The sequence below is a fragment of the Papio anubis genome, chromosome 2, assembly GCF_008728515.1.
Source record: "Papio anubis isolate 15944 chromosome 2, Panubis1.0, whole genome shotgun sequence".
Lineage (NCBI taxonomy): Eukaryota > Metazoa > Chordata > Mammalia > Primates > Cercopithecidae > Papio > Papio anubis.
The window spans coordinates 185289953-185306407 of NC_044977.1; the positions used below are offsets into that span (position 1 = coordinate 185289953).

The 16455-nt window shown below is 37.7% G+C and overlaps 1 protein-coding gene across 3 annotated transcripts in view; it reads left to right on the forward strand.

Moving 5' to 3' along the window:
• TPRG1 (tumor protein p63 regulated 1) overlaps positions 1 to 16455 on the forward strand; it is a 156423-nt gene that overhangs the window by 66475 nt on the left and 73493 nt on the right. For all 3 annotated transcript variants that reach the window (XM_017956049.3, XM_017956042.3, XM_017956045.3), the window contains one exon: positions 6790 to 6966. In XM_017956049.3, the coding sequence (XP_017811538.2) occupies positions 6790 to 6966 (177 nt within the window). The remainder of the gene's footprint in view (positions 1 to 6789; positions 6967 to 16455) is intronic.

Genomic DNA, 16455 nt, shown 5'->3' on the forward strand with positions numbered 1-16455 from the left:
TGGAACTCATGGTAGGATTTTCCTTTCTAAGGAGAAAAAGTAGCTTTTAGGAGACACATAAATGGGTGTTTCCAGGTCTTTCCTACCTGTCTTTTATGGGGACACTCTATCTGTCTTATATTAAGTGCAGCTTAAAGAAGTGTTAACAAAATGAATAAATACTCCTGAGTCCTTTCCTTGTGAACATTTCAAAGAATCATTCGTACTTTGCTACTTGTGCTTTTCCAACCCTGAGATTTTCACCAAACAGCAGGAAATGAAGTGTTGATAAGAGAACCTTCTGCAAGGGCATTGAATAGATGCTTGGGGTAGCAAACCCTCTGGGCAAGAGGCTGGGAATCTGGAGACCGGAGTTCAGCTTCTGTGGGCTTGAGCTACCATTGTCAAGCCTCATTACACCACACTACTCTTCCTTACATATTTACCCCTCACATCTCCGAGGATTGTATATTCCTTAATAGTGGTATGATATTCTCTCTGTTCCTGGTAATTAGTACAGAGCCTGGTATGTGACGGGCTGCATGGGATAGTCGGGGAAAAAGTGAACTCCAGGGAGACAAGTCAGGAAACCTGGGAACAAGGAAGGTTGGTGACAATTGGGTTTCTATTAGTGTCCTGTGTTTACTTTGAGAGCCCTCTCTTTTAAGCCAATTGGAAAGACCCAGGGAAAGAGTAACCAAATGACTGAAAGAAAAATATGTGAATGTGTGGATTATTTAGCTAAAGGTTTTCCAAGACTCCACTTAACTCAGAGGGAGAGAAATTGCTTTGCTTTAATGCCATGCATTTTTCATCTGTGTGTTTTTTGAAGAGCAAAACAAAATTGGATCCTCTTCAGGGCCTGAAACCCAGTGGGTGATCAGGGAGTATGTGTGGAATGAATGATTCAGTATTTTCCTCCTGGGTTGCTGATTCCTGGTTAGCCAAGATACTACCTTTCCAAGGGCTGGGCTAGGAGGTTTGAAGGTGCATGAAGGTTGATTTGTAAATCAGCAATAGTAACTATTTAATATCAAGGAAGATGCCTCTACTGAGAGTGTGTGTGTGTGTATGTGTGTGTGTGTATGTGTGTGTGTATGTGTGTGTGTATGTATGTATGTGTGTATGTATGTGTGTGTATGTGTGTGTGTGTATGTGTGTGTGTATGTATGTGTGTGTATGTATGTGTGTGTGTATGTATGTATGTGTGTATGTATATGTGTGTGTGTGTGTATGTATGTGTGTGTGTGTGCGCGCGCAAGAGAAAGGGAGAGAGAAAGAGAGAGAGAATAATATTAAAATAAAATCTTTCTTGAAAGGAAATTATTTCCAAACCACAAACTAATTTGACACAGCCTTAAAAGAGCAACTGAAAGTATTGCTGGGTGTGGGGCTGGGGCCACTGGGAGGGCATCTGTGATGATTTGAGTAACTGGGTGTGGACACTGGAAGCTCTCGGGATGGGTCCAGCCTGTGATTCCTAGTTCACTGTTGCCCTCTGCTGGTGAAACTGTTGTCATCCCAGGAAACTGAAGACTCACGGAGCTCTCAGGTGCCTTTTTTATCTGGGGGAGAACCTAGGCTCCTCCTCAATTGGGGAAGTGATAATGGTGCTGAGGAAAAGTGGCAACTAGATGAGATGCACAGACTCCTTCACCAGGGAAGACGGGCTCTCACGACAGAGGGAATGGATCTCCTGGTTCTATATATTTCGTTCTGTGACCTGCTCATTTGTGGAGCCCCTGCTCTCTCTTGGACTCTTTGCTGAGCACAGTGAGGAGACACAGATAAAAATAAAGCACTGATTCTACACTAGAGGGGCATCCATTTAATATGCGTGGGGGGAGAAATGGGTAGGATAGAAAGCACTGTAATATAAAGAAAACTGTGATTAGGGCCACAACTGAAGCACTGATAGAGGCATGTGCAGATTGATTGATTGATTGATTGAATGAGACAGGGTCTCATTTTGTACCCCAGGCTGGAGTGCAGTGGTGCTATAATAGCTCGCTGCAACCTCGAACTCCAGGACTGAAGTGATCCTCCCACCTCGGCCTCCCGGGTAGCTGGGACTACAGCCGCGGACCAACACACCCAGCTAACTTTTTTATTTATTTTATTTTTAGTACAGACAAGGTCTCCCTATGTTGCCTAGGCTGGGCTCAGACTCCTGGGCTCAAGTGAGCCTCCCACCTCGACCTCCCGAAGTGTTGAGATTATAGGCCTGAGCCACCACGCCTGGCCTTGTGCATATTTAAAGGGAGGAAAGATATTAGCCACTTGTGGATAGGGGAGGTGAGTGTAAGGCTCCACGGAATAGATAGCATTTAAGCTGAAAACCTAAGGATGGGTAATTTATTTTAAAAATACCTCTCCTCTCATATCAAAAAATTTAATTTGTGTGTGGTCAGAAAAACTAAACTCTGGCAAATAAAAGCATAAAAAGTAATAAAAGTCACCTGAAATTCCACCACTCACAAATAATCACTGTTAACATTTTGATATGTGGATGATTTTGTTGTTGATACAAGATTGGAAGGATACCACAGGTAACGTTCTATATCCTGCTCTTTCTCACTATTTTGGCATGAACATTTCCCCAATGTTACTGATTGTTTATTGACAGAAAATATGTCATTTCGTGGGGTACTATTTCAATGTATAAACCTGAAAGTTGGGTTCCCCAAACAGAATGAACCAAGGCATATAGGTTGTGTAGTGCAAGGATAGCTTGTTTTTTTAGTAATTCATTTCAGAAGTATGTTTTGGATACCACAACCTTGGAGACACAAGGCTAAGAACTGACTTTGTATTTTTAGAGTTTACAGTATAGGAGAGGAGACAGACATGAATTCTGTCATCATAGAAATAACTATAAAATAGCATCCAAGATAAGTACCATAAGGGGGACATATGCGTGGTCTGAAAGTGTATATCGGAAAGAAGAGAAGTAGCCACAGAGGTTTGAGAAGGTTTGCTGGAGTAAAGGGTAATGGAGCTCAGCTCTATCAGAGTTAACTAGGTGGAGATCCTGAGCAACATTGCCTGCAGAGGGAACAACATGTACGAAGGCCTTTAAGTTGGAGGGGGCATGGTGAATACAAGGATGTGAAAGAAGATAAAGGAAATGGAGTGGAGAGACTTGCCCTGAGAGGGAATTGAAGAAGTAGTTAGAGCTTGGCCCTGCAGAAACTTTTAGACCAGGTTAAGGGTTTCGGTCATTTCTCAGAAGAGCAAGAACTGTTGAAGTGTTTTAAACCAGGGTAGGGCAGTAAAGATGAGATTGAGATTTGCTTTTTTATTCCAAAGAATCCCCTCACTGCAGTAGGGTGAAGGGATTGGAAGGGAGCAGGAGTATATGTAAGGGAATCAGGTTTGGATGACTAGTAACCCAAGCCTAGTGCGAGAGTGATTGCAATCATCTAGGCAGGACATGATGAAAGACTGAATTAGAATGGTGAAGTGGAAGATGGAGAGAGGTGGGTGGCGTTGACATCTTTACCTTAGGAGTAAAATTTGTAGGACTTGGCATGGAATGTGAGGAAATATGGTGAATCCGAATGACTCCCAGGTCTCTAGCTTGAAGAACTGGATGGAGGAAGGGTTCTTCCCCAAGCTAGGAACACTGAAAGAGGACAAGGGTGGAAAAAGACAGTCTTGATTGTTGTTTTGAAGAAGTTTGCTAGAAGGAACAATTCCGGGAATGGTATGTCTCATCACATCAGCTTCTTGAGGAGATTGGTTATACCATGTTTCCACACCACACTGAAGGGTCCGCTTTTTAAACGTAGGTAGTACTGAGGAGAAGGCAAACACTATGCTTGGATATGGTGTCTCAGTTCCTGTGTCAGCTCCCTGCACCACCGTTTGTTGGGTGCAAAGCATTGAACAAGTCATTTTAAGGGTCGGTAGACCTTAGTTTCTTTGTCTTCAAAAAAAGGGTAATAACATTTAGACCAAAGGGTTCTTGTGAAGATTAAAGAACAGTGTTGATATTCAAGGACCTTGTAAACCTCTCTAAGCTGTACAAACACAGTATATTTTTATTCCTATTCCTATATTTGTTGTTATTGCCACTTAAAGCTCAATGCTGTTAATATTTGGAATATGCAATTTAATGTTTCTCCATGAGTTCTTAGGGGAAAAATTGTGATTGATGTCTAAATAAATAAACATACAACCCAGGAACTTGAGATGGTAGCCCCAAACTATTTATAAGCCTGTGTGTTTACTTGAATTTAGATATTTCTGACATGTAAATTATGCAGAGTTTGTGTCAGAGCAGAGCACTCTGTATTCCTAAAAAGAATCCTCCTTTTTTTCTGAATCCTTTACCTTTTAAAATACATCTCATTATGGAGTGCTGACATTTTCAGTAAAACCATTCAACCAAAAGCTGAAGTTTTTTTAGACTAAAACAAGTCTGGTTTATTAGGCAGCAGCTTATAACTTACTGCTAAGTAGATGCAATCTATTTAGGGAAGTTTATGTAGATATCTGATAAGAAATTTTAGTCTTCATCTCTTTCTGACTAAGACTGAGAATGTCAAGCAGATTCTCAAGAATTTCCTCTTTCTCTCAAAGCAGAGGAGGAGGAGGTGAGTATCCCTGTATGGAGGTGAGTATCCACTGGATGGAAACTGTAGAACCAAGACTTAAACCAGCTCTCTTAAACTTTATGCCATCTCCTTTCACAATACCACTAACTTTACTAGGGTAATCTAGCTCAGTGTTTTTGGCCATAACCTTCTTCAATGGGTTGTGGTAAGATATAGAACTAATACTTATCAATATATAATGGCAGGCATATACTAGGACCTCAATTAATGACCTCATTCTTCTTTTCTTCCTTTTTCTGCTTCTCCTTCTTTCTTTCAGTTCTGTCTCCCTTTTTGTGTCCTTTGTATCTTCTCCTGTATGTCCTCCTATTGATTCAACTCCTAACTTCATCTTGCCTATCTGTCATTAGACTACACTGTGAAGTGGCACATAATTGGGTTACCCAAGTCACTTAGTGACACGGGTGCCTTCCAGCAATAGTAACAGCTAATTTATAAAGCCCTAACAGAGAATCATTTCTTTTAATCTTCTCCCCAAATGGATGATGTGAGTACTAGTATTGTCTTCATTTCACAGACATGGAACCTGAGCCATAGAAAGGTTAAAAGTCCAATTTTCAGAGTTAGTAGGTGATAAAGCTACAGATTTCCACCTCCATCCTCACACCACCAAAAGGCTTCCAAAATGATGATAACTGGAACTTATTTATCCACTCAATAGATATGTATTTAGTGCAGGCTATTTGACCGATGGGGATGGAGTGAATAGCCCAACAGACACAGTCTCTGCCTTCATGGAACACACACATACACACATACACACACACACATGCATACACACACACAGGGTTGATACTCAGCCTACTCAGCTTGCACTTATTAGCATTTCCCTATCTTCAGTATTGTGGTGTATATTCTGATTGGTCAGTGTCCACATGGTACCCATTGCTAAGCATTTTATACTTCATTTCTTCTTACAAACTGTGATAAATGCCACAAGGAGGAAAAGATGTCTGCTTTGAGGAAATACCACGAGGCCAAGTTTATACAGAGTTTAGGAAATCCTCTTTGAATGAGACATTTGAACCATGACTTGAACAATGAGTGTTTTCAGCCTACTCTGAGATGACCCTGAGTAGGGGCCGGATTATACAGGCATATAGTCCATGTTATGAACCTAAACTCAAGGGGATGCTATTTAATAAAGTGAACGAGGAGTGACATCATTCAGTTTGTATGTTAAGAATTACACTGTGGTTACTGTGTGGAGAATGGTGGGAAAGGGGTGCCCATACCATTTACATATTAGATTGATTCTGTGTGGTAAGGATTCAGACAAGAATCGGTCATCAATCAACCTTTTCAGTTTTTTAGGGAAAAACAAAACATGTACTAAAACAATTCTAGTATAAGTCTCGAAGTGCTGTATCCTAAAGGCTATAGTAAGCAGACAGCAAAAGCGCTGTCGGTCTGGGGGAATTACGAACCATGTTCACTCTCTTTTAACAAGAAGCTATTGTTTTTTTCTTTCTGTTCTCTCTGTTGGAGAAATTCTGAACTCTCAGTCAGAATGTTCCATGTGTGTCCTGGAAGGCTCTCACATCTGAGGCCAATTAATTCAGTAAACACTTATCTAGTTTATCTCCTTATCTACTTTACTCTGGTTCATAAAAATCTCACTTCTCTTGTTTCACATTTCTACCACAAGGATATGGTAGGATGAGCTGCAAATAGGAATGAGATAACTTGGAAGACAGCGGACCTGTGTTCAAGTCTCCAATATACTTCCAGTCAGCAATGCAACCTTTGGAAATTAGCGTAGGCTAGTTCATGGTGAGTAAATTTGTGGTACGGATTCAGCTAGAACAGAGAGATATTTTTGGTGTCCATGAGGGAAGATGTCCTCCATGAAGTTTCCTAGAGAACTGGGAAGATGTGGGGAAGTATGAGTCAGTTGACTGCTAACACAACACACACTGGGTATTCCCCTAATGGATTCCATCGTGGATAATCAACCATCTTTGACCTCTGGGATGATGAAATAGTTCTCCATCATCTTCCACCTTTCCTCCTTCATTAGTCATGGGACCAGACCGAGTGGGGTAGTGGTGTGGTATTAGGTATTTCTCAGTCCCTCTCTCTTCTGAGTTCATCAAACGTCACTGTTTTCTGTGCTAGGAGAGATGTGAATATCATTGTTTTTGACTCAGGCTATGTCGTCAATTTTTATTTGCTGTGATGATTCCTATAGGATAGACCACTGGAACAATGAGCAGGAGAGAATTCTGCTGGTCACGGACAAGACTCTCTTGATCTGCAAATATGACTTCATCATGCTCAGTTGTGTGCAGCTGCAGCGGATTCCTCTGAGTGCTGTCTATCGCATCTGCCTGGGCAACTTTACCTTCCCTGGGATGTCCCTGGACAAGTGAGTATATATCTTAGACTTGAAGAAGTGGTGCAGCAGGGATGGACATGCAGGGAAAACAACCTGAAAATTCAGTTTGGCACTGTAAGCTGGGAGAACCCAAGGGAGGATAGTGAAATCATGAAAGTTGAAATCATCAAACTACAGTTCCTACTCTATGTCAGCCTCCAGGGGTACAACCTTAAGTAAATATATTTGTTTGTTTTCACGCTGCCGATAAAGACATACCCCAAACTGGGAACAAAAAAAGGTTTAATTGAACTGACAGTTCCACATGCCTGGGGAGGCCTCAAAATCATGGCGGGAAGGCAAAGGATCTGCTTATATGGCCACAGCAAGAGAAAATGAAGAAGGAGGAAAAGCAGAAACCTCTGTTAAACTCATCAAATCTCATGAGACTCATTCACTATCACGAGACTGGCATGGGAAAACTGGCCCCCATGATTCAATTACCTCTCCCTGGTTCCCTCCCACAACACATGTGAATTCTGGGAGATACAATTCAAGTTGATATTTTGGTAGGGACACAGCCAAACCATATCAGTAAATTTGTATTTTAGTATGAGGACATGACAAATAAATCGCTAAATGTAAGTAAGAAAGAGCTGTGGGAACATGGGGAAGATGCACTCGACCGAATTTGTGTGTCAGATAATCAGAGAAAACTTTCAGAAGAAACACTTCAGCCAATATTTAATATTGGGTAGGAGTTAGCCAAAGAAGGACCAAAGGGGAAGAACATTCCAAAGAGGTAGCTAAAAAGTGGAATGCCTCTGGGAATTGAAATTATTCTGTAAAGCTCAGTGGATAGAACCAAAATGGGTAGTCGCTCTTCTTATAAAATGTCTCTTGGGATCATTCCTGGAAGCTCAGTGACATGGGGGTGGTGAGGTGTGTCAACTGTTTCACAGATGTTGACAACTACCAAGAGACTTGGGGAGGTCTACAGAGGAGAATGCTGAATTGGGCAAGTTCCTGTCATGGTCTTCGAGGCATCTGCCTTTACTAAACATTTTAGATCTAAGCCAGAGAAACAACAGTCTTCCTCTAAGACTGAATGTGTGGTCTTCCCAATGAACTGTGAATTCCTTGAGGGCAAATATTGATTTTGTTGTCCTTTAAACAACTGGCATTAGGACTAGCACATAGTAGGGTCTGAAATATTTTCAAGATACAGAAAAAAGCACAAGTTCATCAGGTGACTGACTTTCCTTACACTATGCATATTACATGAAAAACTTATTTTTGCTTACTCTTTTCATGGATGCAGAAAGTGATTTATTAAGTTCATTAGCTTTTAAAATTGTTGATTTTTTCAATAATAATATTACACATTGTAAAATATATATTTAAATATTCCAAAAAATGTTCATTTTCAGGAACTCTCTCTTCTACACCAGACCCTCGGTTCTTCAGCCTTCTCTCCATGGGTGATAGTCAGCAGTTTCTTGGGTATTTTAAAATAAATAGTCTATAAATATAAAAGAATAAAAAGGTCTGTATTAGTCCATTTAAATGCTGCTGATAAAAATATACCTGAGATTGGGTAATTTACAAAAGAAAAAAGTTTATTGGGCTTATAGTTCCACGTGGCTGGGAAGCCTTCACAATCATGGTGGAAGGTGAAAGGCATGTCTCACATGGTGGCAGACAAGAGAAGAACTTGTGCAGGGAAACTCCCATTTTAAAACCATCAGACCTAATGAGACTCATTCACTATCATGAGAAGAGTGTAGGAAAGACCTGCCCCCATAATTCAATCACCTCCCACTGGGTTCCTCCCACAACACATGGGAATTGTGGGAGTTACAATTCAAGATGAGATTTGGGTGGGGACATAGTCAAACCATATCAAGGTCTCTCTGTGTATATATGCTTATGCACATTTAAAAGTATATATCTACACACTTATTTATTATGTATTATTTTACCTAATGAAAGCACATGTCATAAACTGTCCTGCCTCATGCTATAATATCTACCAGTGGTATACTTTGGAGATTTATATAATCATCTATAGATCAATCTCAGTGTTTTTTAATAATGCAGAATATTACATCTTAAGCTTGATCTATTTAGCCAGTCCCTCATTGATGTGTATCTATTTTTACTGTTGCTACTACAAAGTGCAGCTACAAATATCCTTGCTTGCAATACTTTGCACAAATGTGCAATTGTTTCTGTAATGTATTAATGAATTCCTGGAAGTGAAATTTTTAGGTCAAAGTCATGTAAATTTTAACTGATGAGTATAGTCAAATTGCCTTCCAGACAGGTGATACCAATTAATACTTTCACAAAGTGTGAGGGCAATCTTTTCCACACACCCACACCAATATCAAATGTTCCAAAACCTTTTTACATTGCCAGTGAGATAGTAAAGAAAAGTCTCCTATTTGAGGTTTGAATTGCATCACTAGAATTTGAAGAACGGTATGTGTTTTTATCTTTGGATTAGAAAGCCATTTTATTTATTTTTCAGTGAACTGCCTATTTATGACTATATCCCGTATTTTTTTTTGTTTGATTTTTTTCTTATTGATTTGTAAGAGCTATTTGTGTATTAGAGCACTGAAATCTTTTTCTGTCCTATATGTTGCAAATAAATTTTTCCCAGTTTGTCATATCTCTTTTAATGTTATTATGCTATTTTTCATGACCTTTAGTTTTGGGGTATTGATATGGTTTGGTTGTGTCCCCACCAAAATATCAACTTGAACTCTATCTCCCAGAATTCCCACATGTTGTGGAAGGGACCCAGGGGGAGGTAATTGAATCATGGGGGCTGGTCTTGCCAGTGCTATTCTTGGGATAGTGAATAAGTCTCATGAGATTTGATGAGTTTATCAGGGGTTTCTGCTTTTGCTTCTTGCTCATTTTCTCTTGCCACCACCATGTAAGAAGTGCCTTTCACCTCCTGCCATGATTCTGAGACCTCCCCAGCCATGTGAAACTGTAAGTCCAGTTAAACCTCTTTTTGTTCCCAGTTTGGGGTATGTCTTTACCAGCAGTGTGAAACAAACTAATACAGGTATCAAATTTCTCATTCTTTCAAGCCTTCTAAATTTATGTCTTTTTGAGAAAAGCTTTCTCCATACTATAATTATAAAGTAAATTTCCAAGTTTTTGTCTAGTAATTTTATTTTACTTTTAACAATGGACTTATATTTCATCTAAAATTTGCCTTGAGTATGCAATCAACTTTAATTTTTATACAGATGACAGGCTAGATTTCTCAATATCATATATTTAATATTTTATATTTATTATTTTATAATGTAGTACTTTCCTCTGTGAATTTCTATACCTGGATTCTCTATTCCATTCCATTTGTGTTTCTTAAAGCTCAAAATGGTTTTAATTATTATAACTTTATATTATGTATCAATATCTGGTTGAGTTACTCCCCATTTATTAGTCTTGCTTTTTAGAATTTGCATATTTATTTATGCATATTTATTTTTTCATCAGCTTGCCTAATTTTTGAAAGTCTTATTTTTATTAAGATTTTCAAATATTAAGTCAGCTTTTCATTCCTAAGATAAACACATTTGGTTGTGACATGTTATTCTTTTTATGCATTGGTGGATTTAATTTGCTAATATTTTATGGATAATTTTTATGCCTGTGTTCATGACGGATATTACTCTGTTATTTTCATTTTTTAAAATGTTTTTGCTAGGTTTTCATATTTTGGCTATGCTACCATCATAAAACAAGTTGGAAAATGTTCCCTCCTCTTTTATTTTCTAAAATATTTTGTATATAAGTGGAGTTATCTTTTCATTGACTGTCTGATAGAGTTAATAAGGGAAATCTTGGTTTGATCATTTCTTGGTGGGAAATTCTCATAATAAAGTCAATTTATTTTATAAATATTGTGTTTCTCATAATTTTTTCTCCTTGGGAGGCCCTCCCACCACAGGTCCTGAGGCCTAGGAGGACTAATTTTTTATTTCATATTAATTTTGATAAATTATATTTTTAAAGGAATTTGTTGTTTATTTAAGTTGTTGCATCTGAAGGCATAAAGTTGTTCATATTATTTCCTTATAATCCCTTTAATGTCCATAAGATATTTAGTGATATCTTCTTCCTTTCCTGATATTGGTGATTTTATTTGTCTGTTCTCTCATTGCTATAAAGAACTGTTTAAGACCAGGTGATTTATAAAGAAAATAAGTTTAATTGGCTTATAGTTCTGCAGGCTATACAGGAAGCATAGTGGCTTCTGCTTCTGTGGAGGCCTCAGGAGATTTCCAATCATGGCAGAAGACAAAAGGGAGAGTGAGGCATCTTGCATAGTGGGAGCAGGAGCAAGAGAAAGGGGAAGGTGCTGCATACTTTTAAGCAACCAGATCTCACTACAGTGAGGACAGTACAAAGAGGATGGTACCCATTCCTGCTAAATCTGCCCCCATAATCCAATCACCTCCCATTAGTCCCCACTTCTAACACTGGGGATTTAGTCCTCCTAGGCCTCAGGACCTGTGATGGGAGGGCCTCCCAAGGAGGCCTCTAAAATGTCTGTGAGGTGTTTTCCCCATTGTCCTGGCTATGAGCACTTGCTTCTTTTTACTTATGCAAACTTCTGCAGCCTACCTGAATCCTTCCCCTGAAAATGGACTTTTTTTTTTTTCCTTTCTACCATATGGCCAGGCTTCAAATTTTCCAACTTTCATGCTGTTTCCTCTTTAAATATGAGTCCAATTTTAAGTCATTTCTTTGCTCATGTGTATGAGAATAGGTTCTTAGAAGCAGCCAGGCCACATCTTGAATGTGTTGATGCTTAGAAATTTCTTCCACTACATAATCCTAAATCATCACTCTCAAGTTGAAAGTTCCACAGATACCTAGGGCAGAGGCACAGTGCAGCCAACTTCTTTGCTAAGGCATAACGAAAGTGACCTTTGCTCCAGTTCCAAACAAGTTTCTCATTTACATTTGAGACTTCATCAGCCTGGCTTTCACTGTCCATATCACTATCAGCATTTTGGTGATAACCATTCAGCCAATCTCTAGAAAGTTACAAACTTTTCCTCATCCTCCTGTCTTCTGAACCCTCTAAACTCTTTCAACCTCTGCCTGTTACCCAGTTTCAAAGTTGCTTCCATATTTTTAGGTATCTTTATAGTAATGCCCTATTCCTGCTACCAATTTTCTGTATTATTCTGTTCTCTCATTGCTATAAAGAAATATCTGAGACTGGGTAATTTATTTAAAAAAGAGATTTTGTTAACTTTTGCCTCACATATTTTGAGTCTGTTATTATGCAGTGGCACACACCTGTAATCCCAGCACTCTGGGAGGCCAAGGTAGGTGGATCACTTGAGGTCAGGAGTTCGAGACTAGCCTAGCCAACATGGTGAAACCCTGTTTCTACTAAAAATAAAAAAAAATTAGCCAGGCATGGTGGTGCATGCCTGTAATCCCAGCTACTTGGGAGGCTGAGACAGGAGAATTGCTTGAACATGGGAGGCGGAGGTTGCAGTGAGCCGAGATTGAGCCACTACACTCCAGCCTGGGTGACAGAGATGAGACTCCATCTCAAAAAAATGAAGAAAGAAAAAAAGAGTTTAACTGACTCAGGGTTCTGCAGGCTATACAGAAGCTTCTGTTTCTGGAGAGGCCTCAGGAAACTTCCTGTCATGGCATAAAGAAAAGGGGAACAAGGCATCTCACATGGTAGGAGCAGGAGTGAGAGAGAAAGTGGGGAGATGCTACACACTTTTAAATGACCAGATCTTACAAGAACTCACTCACTATCATGAGGAGAGTACCAAGAGGATGGCATTAAACCATTCCTGAGAAATATGCCCCCATGATCCAATCGTCTTCCTATTGGGGATTACAATTCAAGATGAGAATTGGTGGGGACACAGATCCAAACCATATCAGTGATCTGTGTCTTCCCTCTTTTTTCTTTTCTGTTGATGATCATACCAATTCTGTTGGTTTTTAACAAGAACATATTTTTTGCTTGGTTAATTTTTACTATTGTTTTGCTAATTACTAATTAGTTGATTTCTGCTCTTTTATTTTTTACTTTTTTTGAGGCAGAGTTTCACTCTTGTTGCCCAAGCTGGAGTGCAGTGGCGTGATTTCGGCTCATCGCAACCTCCACCTCCCGAGTTCAAGTGATTCTCCTGCCTCAGCCTCCCAAGTAGCTGGGATTACAGGCATACACCACCACACCCAGCTAATTTTTTGTATTTTTAGTAGAGACGGGGTTTCTCCATGTTGGTCAGGCTGGTCTCGAACTCTCAACCTCAGGTGATCCGCCCACCTCGGCCTCCCAAAGTGCTAGAAGTATAGGCGTGAGCGACTATGCCCGGCCCATTTCTACTCTTTTCTTTATTATTTCCTTTCTTCTACTTTGGGTTTACTTTTCTTTTTCTTTTTTTAACTGCTTAAAGTGCAACCCAAGGTTATTGATTTTAAACTTTCCTAATATGAACATTTACAGCTATAAATTTCCTTTTAAGTATTACTTTTGCTGCATCCCAGAGCTTTTGATATGTTGTGCTTCTATTATCATTTACAGATATTTTTAATTTTTTCTTGTGATTTTTCTCTTGATCCATGGATACATTATAAGTTGTTTTGGCTAATTTCCAAATACTTCAGGTTTTTATAGATATCTTAATTCTACTTAATTCTAATTTAGAGAGCATACTGTCTTTAATTTCATTCCTTACTGATACTTTGAGATTTGTTTTATGAAGTGCATTATGATATATCTTTGTGAATTTGTCATGTGCACTTGAATTTTATTTGTAGTTTTCTACAAATATCAATTGGGATATTGTGTTTGATAATGCTGTTTGGATTATATATATTTTTACTGATTTTTTGTGTGGTTTTTCAAGAGTTACTGAATGGAGTGCAAAAATCTATCACTGTGGAATTTTCTAGTTTTCTTTTCAATTTTGTTAACTTTTGCCTCACATATTTTGAGTCTGTTATTAGGTGCATGCACATTTGTGATTGGTGTCTTTCTGGTGAATTGAGCCTTTTTTTCATTATGAAGTATTCTTCTTTATCTCTGGCAAAATTTTATGCTATAAAGTTTATTTTAAAATCTGATCTTATTATAACCACTGTGTCATTTTTATACTTACAGTTTGCATAGTGATATGATTTGGCCATGTCCTCACCCAAATCTTATCTTGAATTGCAGCTCCCATAATCCCCATGTTGTGGGAGGGAGCCGATGAGAGGAAATAGAATCATGGGGGTAGATTTTTCCCATATTGTTCCCATGATAGTGAATAAATCTCTATGTGTCTGATGGTTTTATAAAGGGCAGTTCCTCTGCACATGCTCTCTTGCTTGCCACCACGTAAGACGTCCCTTTGCTCCTCCTTCACCTTCCGCTATGATTGTAAGACCTCCCCAGCCACTTAGAACCATGAGTCCATTAAACTTTTTTCTTTATAAATTACCTAGTCTTGGGTATTTCTTCATAGCAGTATAAAAAGGGAGTAATACACATAGCATTTTTTTATCCATTTACTTTCTACCTATTCATGTCTTTGTATTTAAAGTGTGTTTGTTGTAGAAATCACACAGCGGGCTCATGCTTTTAATGCATGACCTGCAAGATAATGTTATAACTTGTGCTTTAATAAATTATAAGTATTTCAAAGAAATTTAGATAAAATAGTCTTTTATATTTACTTAGATGTTAACATGTATGATATTCTTCATTTCTTCCGTAAGATTTATTTCCCTTTAAAGTCATTTTTCCTATACATGAAAAATTACATTTTAGCATTTCTTGTAGTATAATCTAGTGGTGATACATTCTCTTAGTTTTTCTTTCTGAAAATGCTTTTATTTAGTCTTAATTCTTGAGGAATATTTACTCTAGTTATAGAATTTGGCTTGACATTATTACTTCTTTTTTCTTTCAGCATTTTCAAGATGTTGTTCCACTGTTGTTTGGCTTCCATCTCTGATGAGAGGTCCACAATGATTTGAACTGCTATTCCTCTTTATATTCTCTGACTGCTTTCACATTCTATCCTTATCTTTAGTTTTTAGAAATTTGACTTTCATGTGCTACATGTGCTTCTTTTTGTATTTATCTTGTTTGAGATTATCTAAGCTTCTTACATCTGTAAATTTATCTTTCAACAAGTTTCGGAGGTTTGGGACTATTACTTTTTATTTAATGTTTTCTTTCTATTTATTTTCCTGGTACTTAAATTACATGTATGTTAAACTTTCTGATACTGTCCCACAAGTCTCTGAAGCTCTATTTCTTCCCATTATTTTCTCTGACTTATCTTCAAATTGGATAATTTTCTTTTCTCTGTCTTCGTGTTCACTGACATTTTTCTTTGTCATTTAATTCTCCTATTAAATCTATCCAGTATTTTTTATTTCAAATATTATACCTTTGTGTTTTAAAATATCCATGTAGTTCTTTAGTATAGGTTTTACTTTCTTAAGAAATTTTATATTTTTATTGTTTGTGAGCATAGTTTCTTTTACCTAAGTTAGCATAATTAAAATAATTGCTTTAAAGTTCTTTCTGATAATTTCAACCTCTTGGTCATCTCAGGATTGCTTCTGTTGACTGTCCTTTTTCTTGAGAGTGGTTCATATTTTCTTGTTTTTTTTCTGGTATGTAAAATACTATGGGATTTATTCCTCCTTGAAATTGTGGAGACTACTTACACTCCAAAGTCTTCAGGTAGTTTTTTTTTGTTTGTTTTTTTGGCAAAGTGGGGAGTGGAAAAATGGGTTTTATTCACTTATCAGTTGTGTCTGCAGAATTTCTAGTTATTATTTTCAGGAAAAGCAGTCTGCTGGGAATCTATGCCTAGTTACTGAATTTTATCAAATGTTGTTGCTGCATCTTTGAAGATGATCATATATTTACTTTTCTCCTTAGGTTTAATTAAAAATGCTCACACATTTTTATTATTGAAACATTTTGGCAGGTTTGAGGTATGAATACTACCTGGAATTAGTATATAATTATTAATGTGCTATTGAATATTAATATGTGATTAAATATTAATTGCAAGTATTAATAGGTTTTTGCATTAATATCCATAAGTTTAATTGACATATAGTGTTTTTTTAATCAGGCAGTCCTTGTAAGTTTGGTTTCAATGTTAGATAATTTTCTTAAAAACTACTTTCTCTTTATTCTCTATTGACTGTATTAGATAAACAAAGGGCTTTATTTGTTACGTAGAAGTTTGGTGTGTTTCACCTATGAAAATGCCTGAACCTGGTGCTTTTAAAGGAAGATAAACTCTACAACTTTCTCAATTTTCTCTATAGCACTGACATGTTTATTTTTTTCTTTCTTTTATGATAACTTTCAGTCATTTATGTCTTATTAGATCACTTAGTTTTGTAGAGGTTTGTAAATATTCACTCAATTGAGAAAGCCTAAAATAGGTAATTAAAGAAATAATAAAAGTTTATTTTGCAGAGAATTACTTTCTTCTGTGTGTGCGGATTCTATTA